The 22,112-nt window shown below is 34.7% G+C and overlaps 1 protein-coding gene across 1 annotated transcript in view; it reads right to left on the bottom strand.

The window, feature by feature from the left end:
* The window catches only part of LOC123547484 (glucose dehydrogenase [FAD, quinone]-like), a 43,755-nt gene that overhangs the window by 1,525 nt on the left and 20,118 nt on the right, over positions 1–22,112 (bottom strand). The window contains exon 4 of the mRNA XM_053524118.1: positions 3,176–4,415. Within this exon, the coding sequence (XP_053380093.1) occupies positions 3,176–4,415 (1,240 nt within the window). The remainder of the gene's footprint in view (positions 1–3,175; positions 4,416–22,112) is intronic.

Below are 22,112 nucleotides of genomic sequence, written 5' to 3'. Positions count from 1 at the left end.
TTTCCCTTTCTACATCTCAAAAACGTCTAAGAGTCACCAAACTGCTTCATTCCGCTTTGAAAATTTGCCGTTAGAATGGAAAAATGTCTAAACCCCACCCATCTGATTTATTATAAGCTCACCTGTAAAACATGTTCGTTTACAGCTTCCAACCCAGCACTTCAAGAAATGAGTTACCAGAACAAGTGAAACAATTGTCATTACATACCTGTTAGTGTTTAAACGTTAACATCTTTTCTTATTTTTGAAACCATGAATATAGTATTAAATACTCGAATAAAAAAATCATATTAAGAGCCTGTGACGGACGAACAGACACGATATAAATTCAAGCTCTGAAGCATGCATTTTTATTTGGTTGTAGAGCATTTTGTTAACAATAACATAAAAGCTTCAACACAATGTTGACGCAGAAATATAACACTAAAACGTAATTTTCTATAAGCATTCGGTCATTACCGAAGGAACATCATGGAAGGCACATGCTGTTTTCCCGCCAAAATACAAAGAAGAAACGTCTGCTTCCCTATCTGTCAAGAAGACCCGATATTTACGCATATTCAAGCCGAATTTCGTTTCCAGCTTGACGTTTACATCTTCCGAACAGTGTACGAAAATGTATATAGTGATCTAGCACAGTTTCTATTGAAATATGGTACATGTATCGGAAGAATCATATTGTGTAAACATATATGTATCATGCCTTCATGCCCTGACGCCGACAAGACTTGTGATTTATTTGAACAGTCATGATTTATGGAAATTCAGGCATCCGTTTTTCAAATAATAGAGTCAGTGGCGCAGTGGTTAGCAGGTTGGACTACAACGCCAGCGGTCCGGGTTCGATTCCCGGTCGCGGCTGATATCCCGACTAGTGTTCAGTGCAGGGTGATATGCTTAAATTGGTACTGTTTCCAGCAGTATCGGCCTAGACTGGATGCTGGGGAGGTAAATATGACACCTTCCGTGGGCTCGGCTGGAAATAAGTTGTTCCATCCATTCCGAGTGGGGACTTTCGTCGACTACCCACGTTAAACAAGAAACTTTAACTTTAACTTTTTTTAATGATTTCACGCAGTACATGTTTTAGTAATCTTCTTTTAAAGGCATTGACCTCTAGATCCTACGACAACAAAAAAGAAATAACATAGATATCAAAAACTATTGCTATAATTCTTAAGGTTTTAAAACTACTCTCTTGATTTGGTAGTTTAAGACAGATTAGAAACAAAAAATCGTGTTCTAATGGTCAAAACTTGACTGAACTTCAAGCGAAAATCTGGAGGCCAGTGCCTTTAAATGGCTAAACGTGAAAGTATCTTGTGATTTTTGTCTACATACTGTTTAACCTATAATGGAAATAATGTAAGACTGGTTATATTTAGGAAAAGGTGTGAAATATTTCGCATGTCACATTTTTGTTTTACTTCAGCGTAATGTAGGTTTTTTTAATAAATTCTTTTTACGATGCTGGCTTTGTCATTAATACTTCTAAGTGCAAAAATGCACTTATTTATGATAGGTCTGTCTATTATTTACATTAATCTGGGGGCAAAATATGACTGGAAACTAACAGAAGATAAGTTCATATTGCAAATCAGATAAACATGCAGGTATTTTAAAGAAACCGATGTTCGCGATTTTTACAGTTTAACTTTGCAGTGATGCATAAGCGATTTAACTGAAAAATGTAGTTCAAATACATGTTAAGCCACGTATTAGACTAAAGAGAAAACATTTGCGTAACTCTGTAGTAAATATAATTGTATGCAACATTAGTGACTTCACATAATTGTAAACGAGAATGACTGCTGGAAATATTATACTGTTGGTTTTCTTAGAGATTTACACATTTTGTTGTGGAAAAAAAGGTTTCCGAATCGGCTAGTGCTTCACAAATATATCAAAATACCTGAGGCAGATATGTCCTTAATATCGATGATATATCGATGATGACGATTCCGTCGTCATTGGATAATGAAATCGGAAGCATTGATTTATCAACATATGATTTTGTGTGGAATTGCACGATGAATCTGTACGCCTGTTTTAAGTAGTCGTGCGGCATGTTAAATTTCGACTAATATTAGGGAAAAGTGATTTACATGCAAGAAAAAAAAAACAACTCAATTTACGCATGTTTTCGTTTCGGCCTGCTTCGATGTCATTTAGCTACATTCTATTTCTTTTTCCCCGGTTCAGTTTTTGGTGCGTATGCGAAACAGCCATTACTAAGATACTCATACGCGCAACGTGCCAGACAGAATACACGTGCGAATGAAGGGCGGGATTAAGGACACTGACTGCAAATTCAGCGGGAACGAGACAAAAAAAAAACGAAATATTAAATGAACATAAATAAAAGGAAAGATCATATTTCTTAGATCGGTGATGTCAAAATTAGGTTCCGTGTATCGCGGTCAGTTAAGTAGCGACTTGTAGTTAGAAAGGAAGGAAAATGTTCTTGCGTGAAACCCAGATAGCTGGTAGTGCGTCAATGATGCATAATAATTTCCCTAAGTTGTTGGCTCATGAATACAGTTGAAATGGACCTAAGATATAATGCAAACGTCCAAAGCGCAACGATGCAAACAATAAGCAACGTCGATACGCGTTTTACGTCGATACGCGTTTTACGTCCAAAAGTCCAAAAATCGGAAGGACAGTTTGTCTTCAACACAATATTGTGAAAAACTGAAAACGTAAAGTTCCTTTTTTTATTTGACATTTCATTTGCAAATTGATCACTTGTGCTGAAAATCATACTTTTAATGGGCCTGTAGATTTTTAAAGATGTCATTTTTGCGTATATTTGCCGATTTTTTGTCAAAATTTTATATCAGAAGGAAATGGGTTGCTCAAAAAATTATAAATGTCCGTTGTAATGTGGTGCGATACCACTTAAAAACTCACTAGTCCATATGTGAATTAGATAAAGTATCATATTGTGAAGTTTCGCTTATTTTAAATCTTAATTAGATATTTTAGAAGACCTATTACGGCGGATTTTGGGCATTTATGCGCCCTACGTTGCGACGTTCGTGACGTCATCACTGATCATTTATTGTTGCCAAGACGACTGAAAAACAAAAAAGGAACCATAGCGCTATAGTTGGACCAAGTTTCATCAAAATCGGAAGGAATGTCATATTTGATGAATAAGGTATCGACCCACCTTAAGTTAAAAATATTATCCCGGAAAAGAAAGGAAAAGAAAACTATCTGAATGTCCGGGTACATTTTCCCCTTTTTCTTCTTGTCAAGATGTAAAAATGCAGATCCGTCAAGCCCAGCGTATGACAAAGGTCCTTCACCTAAAAGGTTGTACTTGAGCCATGTCCACCAGCTTGTAACTACATCTACTGTTGTACTGAATGGTTTGTTTATATTGCTGTACATAAACACCATCTGATGATCTTGTAGATTTTCGCCGACTGGTAGGTTAGCAACAAGCGGAATATCCATCTCGGCCAGATGTTTCTCTTGCCCAACTCCAGACAACATGAGCAAATGAGGAAAATTTACGGCTCCTGCTGATATAACGATTTCTTTTCTAGCTTTTACGTACCTTTTCTTGCCTTCTTTTATAAAGAAAACGCCCTCAGCACGCTTATTTGCGATTTCTACTTTGGTTACCAAGCTGTTAATAGAAATATGTAAGTTTTCACGTCCATTCGCCCTTCCTAAATATTCTAAGCTAGTGCTGCTACGAACACCCTTCCTTATATTCTTTTGTACTATGCTAAATCCTTCTTGATCTTCTCCATTATAATCTGTTATATTGTAACCCAGCTCTTGTCCGGCCCTCAAATACACATGGGTTAACTGTGACAGGTACCCGTGTGTGACAGCCAAAGGGCCACCTTTACTATGATATTTAGATGTTTCGAACTCATCTATCTGTATATCTTCTGCCTTCAGAAAGTACGGCAGAACATCTTTAAAACCCCATCCCTCACAGCCAGCAGCTGCCCATTCATCAAAATCAAAAGGACTCCCACGTGTGTATTGCATTGCGTTTAAAATGCTACTACCTCCAAGAACTTTCCCACGCGACCAGACTCCTCGTTTCTCTTTCAGACCCTGTGAAGATTGGCTTTGTGGTTCCGTATAAAACTGCCAGTCGTACTTTGTCTGTTGAGATACTGCCCACATACCGGGAATGTGAAAATTTTCACTTTGGTCATAATGCCCGCCGGCTTCAAGAAGGAGCACTTTAGACTGTTTATCTTCGGAAAGTCTCGCCGCAATCACGGAACCTGCCGAGCCAGCACCAACAATGACGTAATCGTACTCATCATCAGGAATTTCTTTCAGTGTAGACAGTTTATTCGTGTTGTCAGCACTGTAATACTTGTAGACAAGTCCTACAATCAGGACAACAGCGGCGGTTCTAAGCAAAGTCATGGCGCTACCTGAAAGACAAAAACATAAATCAGATAAAAATTTCACTACCAAGCTGGATTGGATTAATGATAATACTGATGATAGTTTAATAATAATAGTAATAATAATGATGATTATAATATGGTAATAATGATAATGTTTTGGTGATGATGAAGTTGAGTATGGCACTGTGTGGCCTGAAGATGTATAACGTGTTCCTGGAAGTGAAAGGTATCTAATTAGAATTATGTTGTTTTTTGTCATCTTATGCAGAACATCATATTACCGTTTTGTTCACAAGTCTGCAAAATACTTACCTCTACCATATTACAATTAAGATCGAAAAATGACAAAGACAAAAATGCATATGAACAGAAACAAACAAAACAACACAATTTTATATGTAAATATAGAATTGTAGTCCTGCAGAAAGTGTATTTGGTATGATATTTGATTTCATATGTTTCTTTTAAAAATTACAAAAGTTTAATTAAGAACGATTAATTTTTCCATAATAAAACTTACAAATTTGTTGGAAAAAGGCCTAGCTATTGACTAAAGATATTTACGGACGATTATTGGAATAAGTCGAGCGGAAAACACGATGATATTCAGATTCGATAGACATTTAAAAGCATGATTTACACAAACAATCTTACCTCCTGATACCAATGATATCGAGTCTTCCAAATTCAATTACAAACAAGAGCTAACATACTCATAAACTTAAGAAAAAAACCGTTTGTTATGAGGATTACTTATATAAGATGAATAACTGCATAAACGTTTTCGACAGTATCATAAAAAAGCAAACTGACTCTCACAGATGAAGCCTGTAGGTGTATGACTGCTTCACATGTGTGGTTATTTTCATATTTGAATTGTTCATAATCTTCAGATATTTAAGAATAGCAGGTCTTTTCATCACGCAAATATTTCAATAGATAATTGCATATTTATTGCTCATTCCATTTCTTCACAAATATGAGTGTCATTGGCGCTACTGGCCTCAATATTATTCAACTTTGAGTGACAATAGCTCACTTTCAGTCCATTGAAAACATTGTTTTAGCGAAAGATGACTTTTGTAATTTCATGTTATCCATTCTCATTAGGGGCCAACCATTCCAATACCGTTTGTTGAAAGTTTGCAGTAACCAGAGGGACTTAATATCAACTAGTGTACAGGGGTCATAAATGCTTGGTGGATGTGAAGGTTATCTCATCCAGAATAAGGAGGAGTATGCTGAAGAAATGTAGTGAAGCATCGATCATTATTTTTTTGAAGTGACAATTATAACGAAGGTCTTGTTTATCCTGTCTCTTTCCTTAAATCTTATTTATACAAATGTACTTAATATGTGCAAATGTAATTAGCTATACATTTATTCATATTCTGAGTGTTTTTGTCATATTAACCAGGCCGTAAAATACTCCCAAAATTTCAACTGTCAAGCGTCTATGATTTTCAAAACGATATTTAAAGATATCTATCCAGCCTGTTCAATGATATCCCAACAAATTAAATATGCTTTTCTCACTATGTAAACCAGTTCACAATTTTGAGGCCCGGTATAACAATTCATTGTTAATACATGTACATTATTTTGCTTAAAAACAGTAATAATCACGATAATGGACTGAATATATACTATACATGATATTCAAAGACCTGTTCATTTATTTGTATGTGGAGAGTCAATATTAGATTGTCAGTCTGTATTTGTACCTTGGTATTATGTTGACAGAACACCTTGATTACAATGTAACAGCAATAGTTGTTGCCCAAAGTGCTGGACGTGCCCTGGGTCTTCTCATTGCTCGCTTCAAAAACAATGGAAGCTTACCATATGATGTTTACACAAAACTGTATTTATTCACTTGTTGTCCCAATCATAACGTATGGCTCCTCAATTTGGGAAATAAGGCATTTCATGTGTAAATGCAGTCCATCACCGAGCCATGAGATTCTACCTTGGCGCTGGGAAATATACGCCAATTGTGGCTGTCTACGGTTAAATGGGTTGGAAGCTAATCCTTATAGATCAGTGGCCGTCAGTATGTAATCATTGGTATCGCTGTTTGAGTTATGGAAATACACGTAAAAACAGAAAGATCTTTAGCTGGTATTGTAAGAAAGGTAACTCTAGATGTAAGAACTGGTCTTTTATTGTAAAAGAAAAAAATGTGTGTCTAGGTTATATAGTTTTATACAATTACCTTTCTCAAGAAAATACTTAATTGAAACTATGTCTACTGTTTTGTTAGATGTTCATCTAGAAAAATGGTCTACTGATATTTCAAGATTAACTAGTGCCAATGGCACTGGTCAAAATAAGCGAACCTATGGATGTTTAGGAAGGAGTGTAACGTAGAACCGTTTTGTAAGTTGCTTATGCCTTTTACTCATAGGTCTGCACTGTCTAGATTCAGAGGCAGTGTTCGAACCGGGTCGCTACGAAGGTTTGCCAGAAAGCCAACCCTTGTGCCAATTTGGTTGTAATATTGTAGAATCAGAGATACATGTTACTAGTATTCTATCCTGTCCACTGTATACTGTTTATACTATTAGAAAATGTTATTTCTATATTTTTAAACTTTGAGAGCCTAAATGACAATGAAAAACCCGTACTGTTATTCACCCGTCCGAATTTGATTAGAATAGTTGCAAAAACTTGTTACAATATACTTAAACAAAGAAGTAATACTTTATAAAGTATAAATGCAGTTTAATATTTATCTTTAAATATTTTACTCTATTGTATGTTTATTTTTTTAAAAAGTTACATTATTTTAATATTAAGTTAGCGATGTCTGCTAGTCTGTTCTCTATCAATGACTTCTTCAGCTATTGTTACTAGCGCACATTCAGTGCACCTGTCTAACCTGGTACAGTGTCTTATAACCTATATTTTATACAAAATTTAGGACACAATCATTGTGTTGTGATTAACAGACATGTCTTGCTTTTTACTGTAATGTGTGCGGATAAATTAATTTTCAATTTGATAAATATGGACTCAGCTACAACAATTGCGGTGTGGTGGGTGAGAGAATGTTGTGGATCTGTTCCTGGTGACTTGGGCGTGCTGGCTGATCTGAGTCTGCATTGCTTGTTGGGCCCCTTGCATTGGCTGCCACGCGGTGATGCTCATTTGATAATAAATTTGAACTATGTGATATGAGTGATAGATGTGATATAGTAAAATGTGATAGAATATGTGATATGAAGAATTTTTTTATAAACACGTAGTCTCTTGTAGTTCAAATTTGAACGGCCATTTACTTGTGTTTTAGTGTAAAATTATAACGGTCATGTGTGCATGTTCAGTGAACATGGTTTATTCAAATTAAAAGCATACAAATGCAATTGTTGGGGTGTTTTCAATGTTGCTAATTCTTCAAGGTGGAAAATTTGAGAGGCGACAGTTACGTATGTTACATTTTAAAGTATCTTAATCAGCTTCAAGTCAAAATTATACAAGTAAGCTTACTTTGACACCTAAAATGAAAGGAAACTATTGGTACCCCAAACTTTTGTGAATGAAACATAAATAGGCTCGATTTATTGAGAAACAGCATGTGATTTATATGTATTGCACTTGTATGCACGTTGTCTATAACCCAGACCGATTGCAAAGTATTATGTTTTCTCATGAATAAGATTGTAAATCTTAACACAATTATTTGATGATGTCTTATTAAAAAATAGAGTAATTTATGAGTTATTAAAAGTGGCTATATAAAATGTAGCTCGGGTGGGTGGGGTATACTAACTTAAATTTTGGTAGAAATCGTCAAAATTTGGAATAAATTGTTACAGTGAGCCTTTAATTGATTAAGAACAGTTACATAAGCAAAACGCTAATATCTGAAAGTCAGTATTGAAATAATCTACTAAAGATTCGCGTGTAGCCAATAATACAAAGAGAGAGAATTCCGCATTTTTCATAAACAATGTTTACTCAAATGAGTAAATTTTTGGTTGACATACGGTAAAGCGACATCCGGTCTTAAATAGTTCCGAAATGAAAAGAGAATGAACCTTTGTCTCATTTCTAGGTTATGAAATCGAAAAAATAGAGGACTTACAGAAACTGGCCCGCAGACCATATATCATGTTTTATATTGTAACCATGTAAATGGAAGAGGCTGAAATAAACTAATAACTATAAATATTTAGGGCGGCAAGAAACATTTTTTCTGTGAGGGCCTCAAAACTGATTTATCACCTGCATAATTTAGTTTGAAGCTGTGTCTTGCTGTAATGTAGGTGAATTGCCATGCTTTACTAGTTGTATAAAAGATGATTATGAAGTGTCATAGATACATGCTTTAATACAGAATTAAAAAAAAAATCAAATGAATCTTTCGCTCAAGTGAGCACAAGGAGTTTAGACCACGGCAAATTGAGTATAGTTTAAAGGAAAACTTCAAATATATATATATATAGATAGATAAATAAATAAATAAATAGATAAGTAACGACGATGTTACAATCGTACGGTGCCCCTAAAGTGACATGTTACACACTTTTTTTCCAATTAGGTAATGTGAGACTATTTTTTATTTCGTTTAAACGAAATTATTTCGTCTAAACTAAATAGTTATTTCGTTGAAACGAAATGATTTCGTTTAAACGAAATAATCATTTCGTTTAAACGAAATAACTTATTTCGTTTAAACAAAATGATTTAGTTTAAACGAAATAAGTTATTTCTTTTAAATGAAATAAGTTATTTCGTTTAAACGAAATCATTTCGTTTAAACGAAATACTTATTTTTCGTTTTTAAACGAAATAACTTATTTCGTTTAAACGAAATCATTAAATCATTTCGTTTAAACGAAATCATTTCATTTAAACGAAATAAGTTATTTTGTTTAAACGAAATGATTATTTCGTTTAAACGAAATACGAAATGATTTCGTTGAAACGAAATGATTTCGTTTAAATGAAATAAGTTATTTCGTTTAAACGAAATGATTTCATTTAAACGAAATAAAAAAAGTCTCACATTACCTAATTGGAAAAAATTTGTGTAACATGTCACTTTAGGGGCACCGTACAATCGAGCGAGGGAAACTAGTAATTTATTTTTAGAAGTGTGTATATTTTTCATTAAGCGGGCGGGATTCTTTTTTTCATTTCTAATAGTTGTTTTAACTAATTATTGTCACGTTTCAAAACAATACGACTTTGCATCAAAAAGATGATACATATTCCACTGCTCGAAGTAAGCACCACGCAGTACAAACATCATAGGGTACAATCTTTGTTACTGTTGAAATATGGCGACTACTCAAATACAGTTAATGTTTTGTACGTTATATGTCATTTTGCCAGCTCTTATTGCACGGCTACTAACCGCTAGCGCCACCACCAAATTGTGGTGATAAGGAAAAGAGCTATCAACATTTCCGTGGTGCAGCTATCGCCCGTTTCTACTTGTAAACACGTGAGTAAAATTTATATTTTATCTTATATTTTTATTGATAGAACTTTTTTCGAAAGTTGGAGAATGTAGTTCCGTGAAATAACACTTTTACTACAGGTTGGCTGTAATTTCATTAAAATAATATGCAAATTGTGGTGTCAGGAGCTTTTCTCCCGAATCTGACAGTGGCATATTTTCATATCGGCTAGTATTCGAACACCATTCCGATGAATGTCAGTTTCAATTTTAAGAAGCGCCTAAACCCTTTTACAGTTATATATAATCGGCCTCAGAATACAAAACGCAAGATTTTCCTGTACATGCGACCGTTTGTTTTTTCTCTCTCAAAGACATGAAGTGTATTGGCATTTTTATCTCAAATAAATTAAGATAACAGCAGAGGATAAAAAATCTTAAAACTAAACTCCTTGATTCATTCCAAACATACCCGAAGGAAGCCGTAAAATCAATCTGAACGTGACACAAAATGAATAAAAAGATATTTTACAAAAAGAATAAATAAATAAAAAAAATTAAATAGATAAGTAAATAAATAAATAAGACAAACAACTTGCCTGCGGCGAGTCATAATCCTCCGATCGCAACTGGCTCATAAGATAAAGACATATAGTGCAAACTGAGGTAGGTTTAAATAAGAGCAAAATATATGTAACATTTTTTGCATGAATAGACACGATACCACATGTCCTTGGGAGATTCGAGGACGAGCAATTGCCGAATTAAGTTTATGTCTTACTGAGACAGTCAAACAACTTGCTGAGCACACACCAAGTAACAGAATCAGGCAATGTATATATAATTCTTCTTAAGAGGCATATAGATTAACATGTAATAGGCAAAATGCCGACATGCGGTTCTAACTGCATTGTAAAACAACGACTGTTTTGTTTTTGTTTTTGTTGGGTTTAACGTCGCACCGACACAATTTTAGGTCATATAACGACCTTCTAGCTTTGATGGTGGAGAAAGACCCCGGATGCCCCTTCGTGCATAATTTCATCACGGGTGGGTACTTGGGTAGAACCACCGACCTTCCGTAAGCCGGCTTCCTAACAGAAAGAATTCAACGCCCCAATATCCAACTCGTATAATGTTGATTTAGACATTGTTTTATGGGAACTTCAACAAAAGACCAGTCAAGTATAGTGCCTCCAGCCTATAGGAGCTTGAGTTGCACGTTGTTAATTCGTAAGATTGAGTGATTAAACGAGGTAGCAGGAGGAAACAATTATATTTAAAATAGAAAAAGTGGAAGATATATAGGTCCCACCAGCTCTACGTTTTAATAAAGGACATTCCACCTAGTTCGTTAGCTAGCGTAAGACAGTCACCTTAGCGCTTGGACCCATTTCATTACTCAAAGTATAAGAAGCGTAGGCACTTCCCTGGGTCATATAACTCGTATCTCGACACCGTTGTTCGACATTCTACCCGCCTTAACATAATATAAACCTAACATTTATTCAAACAAATTTACAAACATAATCTGATACTTATAATTATATTTCCTCGGTCTGGTTCTTGTTGGGCACCAAGCCATCGCCTTTCAATAGCAAATGCTTGCACCAAACCTTTAAAGTGCCTAGAACGACTCAAACTATTTACTATAATTATGACAGCATTACAAAGGTAAAGCAAATTAATGTACACAAATATAACTCGGAACATATACAATTATGTCAAACGTGACAATGTTTAAAAGGACCCCGGCTTAGGATAAACACAATAAGTATCCGGACGCCTGTTGCGCTTAATTGTTTCAATACTGCAACCTTTCATAGCCGCCCTATTCTGAAAACATGGGATGATAAAGTGGATGTGAAGGTGGTTGCGTATTCCATAACCTTTCAAACAAACCAACTCCGCTATTATTTTGCTTGGCTGCGTTCTTGCAAAGAATCTATAGATAGCAGTCTTTAAGCTTTAAGTGTCGCTTGACGGCTGTAAAACGTCTCCAGAAGACTTTTATCTTGTTATCTTTACTTGTCCTTTGAGATCAGGGGATCCATTCAGTTTTACTATAAAGGAACCCCGCTTAAACCGGTACTAGAGGGCGTGAGGATTGATACACGTTTCATTGTAACTTCACGGACATACCTAATTAAAACCGAGTACACTTTCATTATGCTTGGTTGCGTGGTATGCTTTCAAAATAATATGTTCCTATAGATTTTATTTCCGTTAATCAAACTGTGATCTTTTTGCATACATCAGAAAACTGGTATCATGTTAAAAAAATAAAATCTGTAAAAAGATCCTTTGGAAGCAACCTAGAAGAATAATAGCAGACTCGGTTTGATTGAGTCTGTTCATGAGAGGTAATGAAATGTGCAACACCTCTCACGCCCCCAGCACCGGCTTAAGCGGAACTCTATTACACATATGTTGAATGGACTCCATGATCCCAAAGGACCAGAAAATATAACAACACTGAATCCAAGTACAGGGAGACTTTTTACAGCCGCCACACCGCACTTAAAGATTGCTGTTGTGATAGTTAATAAAATCTGTAAAAGGATCATTTGGATGCAAAGAATGCAACCAAGAAGAATGATAGCAGACTCGGTTTGATTGACTCTGTTCAAGAGAGGTAATCGAATGTGCAACACTTCTCACGCCACCTAGCACCAGCTGAAGCAGGTATCCCATTTAAGTGACAGAATAAGGGCCTGGCAACTGGTGGGCGTTTTCAAGAACTCCAAGATAAGTAAGGTATTTGTGTACTACATTTAGATTAAGGTATTAGAGCACTAATAGTAATGTTTACAAAATGGCCTTTGCTTGGTATATTCTGAAAAGTAACCGTGTTTTGCACTATTTTGCAATTTTTAAGCAACCTTTACCGTGCCGTTTTTTTTTATAAATTTTGTATAACTTATGGTATCTCCTCAAGCTCAAATAGAGACACATTTCAAAGTGATAGCCACTACCCAAAACGTTTGCAGAGAACTCATTTGACCATTAATTTTAAGAAACATCAAACTATTGGTAAACAATTATAAAACACAAAATAAAAATGTCAATATCATTTTTTTCTATGTTGCCTCAAGTAAACGGATTAAATGAGACAGAATTCATACTTCAACATTGAAAAAATAAGGTCGAATGCTGTGTTTCTGTTTTGAATTTTGCTTACTCCATTTAAAAATAACCTTAGGGCAGACGTAAAACCTACCTAAATTTCTTCCACAATATATAATCTAAGAGTGAAAGCAAAATAGAGAACTTTCACCGCGTGTAACTCAATATATTTAAAACTGTGTAACTCTACCCCTTCTGTGTAAGTAGCAAATTCACATTGAACACCAAGAAATTGCTTATAAGATTCATCTTTTTCCATTTTTGTACAAGAAATCAATAATTAGTTTTGAAAGAAGTAAAAACTTATTAGAATAAAGGAAAATAAGGGGAAAAAGTTTGGTCCCAGTAGGGCTAGAACCTACGCCCCCTAAGAATTGCAGTAAAAGTAGGTTTATTGTAGGAATTGAATACTCCCCAAAAAGGAGGTTCTCTATTAGTGATCTAATACCTTAAACTGGATTTCTGGGTTCTCGCTGAGAACGTCGATTCATATACTTATGCATTATTTAGGGACTTCCTGTGCCGAGTGGTTATGGTAATTCACCCATCCTATCTGTTGGTTCTAACTTCGCTCGAATTGAGAACCATCCACCTGGCTTGTGGAAGGTCAGGCTTTTTTGTGCCTGAAATAATGTACGGAGCGACAAAAGAGTCTTCGTAACGGAAAGTCGCCCTATATATAAGTGTTTATTTCCCTTCGAGCAATTACGCATTTGGTAATTATGAAATGAAAAATAACATGTCTGGTGAATTTATTATGCTTTATCATATATGATAAAATCACAAGTTCATATACTAGCTCACGTTAACGTGAGATAGTTTGCCCTGTCACATATGCTTTACTACAATGTTTCCTAGTTAGTAACTATTATTATAGCTGTTTGTTTGTTTTCCAGGCCTATTTTTGTTCTTAAAATGTGATGTATATACTTATTAGGTGCAAATATAATTAATATTTACAATTTTATGAACATATTCGAAATATTATTGTTATATTTACCAGATCATAAAATGCTCTCGAAATTGCAATTGTCTGTGTTTTAGTATACCATTTAACAAACTCTGCATCAATTTTTCTCTCACACACTGAGCACATAGTGTAAACCTATACCTGTCGTTTTCTAACTGTTTGCTTTAAATGTCATTTTCTAAGCCACTTTGATATTTTCAACGAACGTTTATTGAGTAGCCCCCTTGTGTAGGCTTCCCACCTTTCATGTTTAACCTTTCAAACAGAATGAGAAAAAAAAAGAAATTATTCACATGCTGGACTTTCCGACTTATTTTCTACCAGTCTTGTGTTGCAATTCTTATTTTCACAAGCCGTAGATTACGTCACGCAACGAGACTAGGTTGAAAGTCTTTGATATTACTTTTACCAAATAATCTATTGACTGAATGAAATAAATTTGATTTGGCGAATGTAAATTGAATACTTTAGATGTAATGCGTCTGTGTGTATGGCAAGATAAACATCAACTTTTGAAGAAAATAAAACTTTTCTGAAAGATAAACATGGAGAAACGCACTTTATGTCATATTCTGAAAGCTTGATGCTTCATCAAGAAGATGGAATAATCAACACTATCAAGTACTGTCTGTAAGTCTAACATAAACATACCTACATCCGTTTAATCAGACAGGTATCAATGCAGTATCCTCTTTTATGACTGGATTAGAATTTATACAATTTTTTGTCCTTAAAGAAGCTTTAATTTGGTCATTAGCTACCTTTTCCTACGATTTTAGAATCAAATCGGTCGGTAGTAGTAATTGTTTTTTATAAAGGGGAACAACTCTAGAAGACTCGAGATCATCATGGACAACAACTTGTACAAAAGTCCAGTTAAGTAAAAGTCTGTGTCTTTTTTAACTGAGTGAAGTTAAATATCCCAGAATTTACTTGAAGAAATGAGTAAAAAGAAAAACTGTTAGGAAAAACACTTTTGTTTGCATTAAATCTGTTCACAAAAATGTTACCAAACTTATTTTAACTTTGGGGAGGATTTTCAACAAGTTTACATAGATCTACAACAATTGTATAAAAATTGTTGAACGTTTTAGCAATTAATTTCTTTTCAAAGTAAGTTTTATCAAATATCTCATGAGTGTCCTGTAACCGCTTAACGCGAAACTTCAGTTGTCCGTTCAAATGTCAAAACAACCTTGGCCCAGTTCAGTAAAGAGTTATAAAAAGCACTTGATTGACAGGTGATTTTGTTATTTTGAACAGATAGGAGAGGACTGTGTGCGAAGCACTGTGCGTTATATGATTCTTGACACCGAACCGTTTACTTTTGCCATCAGGCGGCAAATGCCATATATTGGAAAAAATGACGCCTGATTCCGCGAACCCATGTTCCACTTTTAGTTTTGTATGAAATATAAAAAGTATCGTTTATTGATTGCAAAGAAAAAAGAAAAAAAAGAACAAAAGCAAAAAAACACCAAGAAAAAAACAACAACAAAAAAACTTACAAATGAAAGTTTAATATGTGTGTGTGTGTTTTTTTTAAAGAATCTGTTTTCGGTCGTCTTTCAAAAAGTCTCCCCAACACCTCCCCCAATAAAACCGGTAACTGCTACTTTAGGCCTATGAAATATAATTGTCGGCGTCTGGTAACTGAGTAATAAGATGTTTTGAAAAAAATGTTGTATAGTTTATAAACGAAAGTGTCATATGGTCAGGTGATTGACTTTAATATATGGGTCATCAGAAATAAGGACTTCATGTTAGTTACTTCCATCTGTATTACTTATTAAAATAGGCAGTATCACAAATTTCAGCGTCAATATCAAATATGGAACGGGCTACTTTAATTTCTTTACTTTCTCCATAGATTCCAGTGTAAATCATTTAGGGTAAGGACATTAATTTTAGCTTCTGTATTTGAAATGAGGTGACCCAAATTCTCTGCTGCTTTAAAATGAACATATCAAAATAACTTTGTGATTCTCGATACAAAAAGTTTTCCACCAGTTTAAAAAATTTTGAATGCTTTCAAGATAACATAACTTGTCGGTTGAAATAGCCATCACTTTATAATATATTCCAATCAATGATTGAGAAAAGTAACCGTTTCTAGAACAACCGGATCGACAGAAAAAATTGTATAATATCTTGAAATTACAGCAGCTATTTGAAATATTTATTTACAATTTAAAACTTTTGATGAATGAAACTCTTCATTGTTAAGGTCATCCTTGAAGAAAATCTCATTTTGTCCACTGAAAGTTAGGTTAATATGCTGTGGTGGTACCATAATTGGCGACGCACATAACATAACCATTTTTGTTAACAAGTATTGAAAATCACTTTTATTACAGAGAACTAAGTCAGAATGAAAAGTTATAATAAAAGAAAATAACAAAATATGACAGATTTTCATCTGACATGCAAATGGATTTCACCGTGGATAACTGTGTAATCTAGACATGCAAATGGATTTCACCGTGGATAACTGTGTAATCTAGACATGCAAATGGATTTCACCGTGGATAACTGTGTAATCTAGACATGCAAATGGACTTCACCGTGGATAACTGTATAATCTAGACATGCAAATGGACTTCACCGTGGATAACTGTGTAATCTAGACATGCAAATGGACTTCACCGTGGATAACTGTATAATCTAGACATGCAAAAGGACTTCACCGTGGATAAGTGTATAATCTAGACATGCAAATGGACTTCACCGTGGATAACTGTATAATCTAGACATGCAAATGGACTTCACCGTGGATAACTGTTTAATCTAGACATGCAAATGGATTTCACCGTGGATAACTGTATAATCTAGAATCAAGAAAGTAGGATTGGTAAAGAAAAAAGAGAAAAAAGGAAAAAGAAAAACTCGATATCGTATGTAACGCTGTAATTGACAATACTGTAAGTCGCAGAGTAAAACGACAGTCTTTTGATATAGTATTTCTTGTTGTACCTGAAATACTGTGTTGATACTTTATCATTTAATGCATTATTATGTCAATAGCGGTCAATGACGTACCAGCATCAATCAAGTATTAAACCTGACTTTTATTCTACAGAACTAAGTCAGAATGAAATCATGATAAAGGAACATAACGAAATATGATAGATTTTTGTCTGAGATGCAAATGGATTTCATTGTGGAACACTGTATTTATAATCAAGAAACAAGAAAGAAAGTCTTTAAATGACAGTTTAAGTAAAGTTACATTTTTGTTATTATATTTCTTGTTGTACCTGAAATACTGTATTGATATTCTGGTACTTAAAGAATTATTACGAGTTTAAATTCACGAACGTGCTAACACACCTTCTTTTTGTAAAATGATGTTTCAGTGTTACTCGCTTATATCTAACATTTGTTGTTTTACGTTTTCAGGTTACATCTATGATAGTATTGGCATCATACAGTTGAACATTATGATCAAAACTCATTATTGAACATTTGAAATTGTTCTGTCACCTGTCACCGACCCTTCTGCTCAAACAAAACGCATAAGGCTAAAGGGCTAGTTGAGTCGAAGGGCTGGCATGTACATGTAGTATTGTATGCAGAAAGTACTTGAAGGCGAATTTTAAACACACGTTTGTACATATTAAAGCTGTATTAAGTTATGTGTAGAATGACATTTCTAGTTCTTTCTAGTAAGTGACATTTCCGACTAAAAGTAAATTTTGTTGCCCAAAGCTATGTTTCGAAAGGCCCCAAGGCATTTGGAACACCTTTGAATCGTGATCACAATACCTTTTCTAGGGCATAAAATGCAAACTGAGGTAGGTTTAAATAAGGGCAAAATATATGTAACACTTGTTGCATGAATAAACATGATACCGCATGTCCTTGGGAGATTCGAGGCCTCTTCTAAGTTTATGTCTTACTTGGATAGTCAAACAACTTGCTGAGCACACACTAAGTAACATCAGGCAATGTACATGTAATTCTTATAGATTAAAATGTAATAGGCTAAATGCCGACATGCGGTTCTAAATGCATTGTAAAACAACGACTTTTTTGTTTTGTTTTTTTTTGGGTTTAACGTCACACCGACACAATTTTAGGTCATATTACGACCTTCTAGCTTTGGTGGTGGAGAAAGACCACGGATGCCCCATCGTGCATAATTTCATCACGGGTGGGTACTTGGGTAGAACCACCGACCTTCCGTAAGCCGGCTTCCTAACATAAAGCATTCAACGCTCCAATATTCAATATTCAAAAATCAAATCAATTTGCCAATTTACGAATCATTGGTACACGAGTCGTAAAAAGTGGAAGATATATAGGTCCCACCAGCTCTACGTTTTAATAAAGGACATTCCACCTAGTTCGTCAGCTAGCGTAAGACAGTCACCTTAGCGCTTGGACCCATTTCATTACTCAAAGTATAAGAAGCATAGGCACTTCCCTGGGTCATATAACTCGTATCTCGACACCGTTGTTCGACATTCTATCCGCCTTATCATAATATAAACCTAACATTTATTCAAACAAATTTACAAACATAATCTGATACTTATAATTATATTTCCTCGGTCTGGTTCTTGTTGGGCACCAAGCCATCGCCTTGCAATAGCAAATGCTTGCACCAAACCTTTAAAGTGCCTAGAACGACTCAAACTATTTACTATAATTATGAATTATGACAGCATTACAAAGGTAAAGCAAATTAATGTACACAAATATAACTCGGAACATATACAATTATGTCAAACGTGACAATGTTTAAAAGGACTCCGGCTTAGGATAAACACGATAAGTATCCGGACGCCTATTGCGCTTAATTGTTTCAATACTGCAACCTGTCATAGCCGCCCTATTCTGAAAACATGGGATGATAAAGCGGATGTGAAGGCTGTTGCGTATTCCATAACCTTTCATGTACAGGCTCAAACAAACCAACTCCGCTATTATTTTGCTTGGCTGCGTTCTTGCAAAGAATCTATAGATAGCAGTCTTTAAGCTTTAAGTGTCGCTTGATGGCTGTAAAACGTCTCCAGAACACTTTAATTTTGTTATCTTTACTTGTCCTTTGGGATCAAGGGATCCATTCAGTTTTACTATGAAAGAACCCCGCTTAAACCGGTACTAGAGGGCGTGAGGATTGATACACGTTTCATTGTAACTTCACGGACATACCTAATTATTATTATTATTATTTACCAGATTTTATAGCGCTCTTTTCTATAAAATAAACGTTCAAAGTACACTTTCATTATGCTTGGTTGCGCGCTATGCTTTCGAAATAGTTCCTATAGATTTTATTTCCGTTAATCAAACTGTGATCTTTTTGCATACAGCAGAAAACTGGTATCATGTTAAAAAAATAAAATCCGTAAAAAGATCCTTTGGAAGCAACCAAGAAGAATAATAGCAGACTCGGTTTGATTGAGTCTGTTCATGAGAGGTAATGAAATGTGCAACACCTCTCACGCCCCCAGCACCGGCTTAAGCGGAACTCTATTACACATATGTTGAATGGACTCCATGATCCCAAAGGACCAGAAAATATAACAACACTGAATCCAAGTACAGGGAGACTTTTTACAGCCGCCACACCGCACTTAAAGATTGCTGTTGTGATAGTTAATAAAATCTGTAAAGGGATCCTTTGGAAGCAAAGAATGCAACCAAGAAGAATGATAGCAGGCTCGGTTTGATTGACTCTGTTCATGAGAGGTAATGGAATGTACAACACTTCTCACGCCATCTAGCACCGGCTTAAAGGGAATTCCTATAGTTTTTTATGCGCATCTTTCTGCGCAGCCGACACTTTCTATAGAAAACTGAAGTGAGGTCAACATTTGTTGAAACATGTTACAGACAATCTTAAATATGAGGAATCTTTAATGAAATAACATTTTTGATAAGTTATATCAGTAATCAAATGTTGATACTGGTTTATGTTGTATTGACAAGTATCATGCCTGACAGGTATCTTGCTATTTTTGTGGTTTTTTTTTAGTATAAAAACAGTGTTGTTCATATAATGTAAGATAATTGACTTAGTACTGATAAGACAATATCACCTTTCAGATTATTTAGTATGCAATTATAGAAAGAATTAAGAAGTTTTAAAACTTTTTTTAAACTTTTAGCAGACATACATGTAACCAATTTGGGCAGGTTCGCGCCATTTCCGCCCGAAGAGGTGTTGTATTCTAGCGGTCTTAACATAAAATTTAGCCTGGTGACCCATACATTTTTAGCCATTTTTATGCTCACAATACAATTATCTATACACAAGAAAAAAAGGAAAAAATTCTATGAAAGAGTTTTTTCAAAATTTAAAAATATATTCTTCACTATGGGTATTTTTCATTGAAAAAAGTTCACAAAAGTAAATATGAAACAATATTTTTTTTTTCATTTGTACCAATCATTGTAAGGACAGAGTATTACAAATATGACTATGATATCAAGTAAGTATATGATAAAATCTGTAATAAGAAAACAACCGTATTGTGCTGCCTGGATGCATATTTTGGTTGGTATTTATAAAAAAGCAGAAAATTATGAAAATGTTGAAAAACCGCTGGCAGTTTCAGCAACAGTGGGTGTGTTCAAAGCAATTTTCAACAAAAACAAGCCTGGTGACCTATTGTTTTTATTTGTTCATTGTTTTCAGCACACATTTTTCTATCATATATGTGAATTTAAAAAAATTCTATGAAAGGAAAAAAACTAAAGGAATTCTCTTTGAGCAGGTATCCCATTTAAGCGACAGAATAAGGGCCTGGCAACCAACTGATGGGCGTTTTCAAGAACTCCAAGATAAGTAAGACATTTTGTGTACTACATATAGAATAAACTGCATTTGTGGGTTCTCGCTGAGAACGTCGATTCATATATTTATGCATTATTTAGGGACTTTCTGGGCCGAGTGGTTATGGAAATTCACCTATCCCATCTGTGGGTTCTAACTTCGCTCGAATTGAGAGCCATCCACCTGGCTTGTTTGAAGGTCAGGCTTTTCTGTGCCTGAAATAATGTACAGAGCGACAAAAGACTCTTCGTAACGGAAAGTCGCCCTATGTATAAGTGTTTATTTCCCTTCGAGCAATTACGCATTTGTTAGTTATGGAATGAAAAATAACATGTCTGGTGAATTTATTATGCGTTATCATATATGATAAAATAACAAGTTCATATACTAGCTCACGTTAACGTGAGATAGTTTGCCCTGTCACATATGCTTTACTACAATGTTTCCTAGTTAGTTACTATTATTATAGCTGTTTGTTTGTTTTCCAGGCCTATTTTTGTTCTTAAAATGCGATGTATACTTATTAGGTGCAAATATGATTAATATTTACAATTTTATGAACATATTCGAAATATTATTGTTATATTTACCAGATCATAAAATGCTCCCGAAATTGCAATTGTCTGTGTTTTTTAGTATACCATTTAACAAACTCTGCATCAATTTTTCTCTCACACACTGAGCACATAGTGTGAACCTATACCTGTCGTTTTCTAACTGTTTGCTTTAAATGTCATTTCCTAAGCCACTTTGATATTTTCAACGAACGTTTATTGAGTAGCCCCCTTGTGTAGGCTTCCCACCTTTCATGTTTAACCTTTCAAACAGAATGAGAAAAAAAAAAGAAATTATTCACATGCTGGACTTTCCGACTTATTTTCTACCAGTCTTGTGTTGCAATTCTTATTTTCACAAGCCGTAGATTACGTCACGCAACGAGACTAGGTTGAAAGTCTTTGATATTACTTTTACCAAATAATCTATTGACTGAATGAAATAAATTTGATTTGGCGAATGTAAATTGAATACTTTAGATGTAATGCGTCTGTGTGTATGGCAAGATAAACATCAACTTTTGAAGAAAATAAAACTTTTCTGAAAGATAAACATGGAGAAACGCACTTTATGTCATATTCTGAAAGCTTGATGCTTCATCAAGAAGATGGAATAATCAACACTATCAAGTACTGTCTGTAAGTCTAACATAAACATACCTACATCCGTTTAATCAGACAGGTATCAATGCAGTATCCTCTTTTATGACTGGATTAGAATTTATACAATTTTTTATCCTTAAAGAAGCTTTAATTTGGTCATTAGCTACCTTTTCCTGCGATTTTAGAATCAAATCGGTCGGTAGTAGTAATTGTTTTTTATAAAGGGGAACAACTCTAGAAGACTCGAGATCATCATGGACAACAACTTGTACAAAAG

The sequence above is a fragment of the Mercenaria mercenaria genome, chromosome 15 (genome assembly GCF_021730395.1).
Source record: "Mercenaria mercenaria strain notata chromosome 15, MADL_Memer_1, whole genome shotgun sequence".
Classification (NCBI taxonomy): domain Eukaryota; kingdom Metazoa; phylum Mollusca; class Bivalvia; order Venerida; family Veneridae; genus Mercenaria; species Mercenaria mercenaria.
Note: the sequence above shows the minus strand (reverse complement) of the source record. Positions and strands in the feature narration are given on the sequence as shown.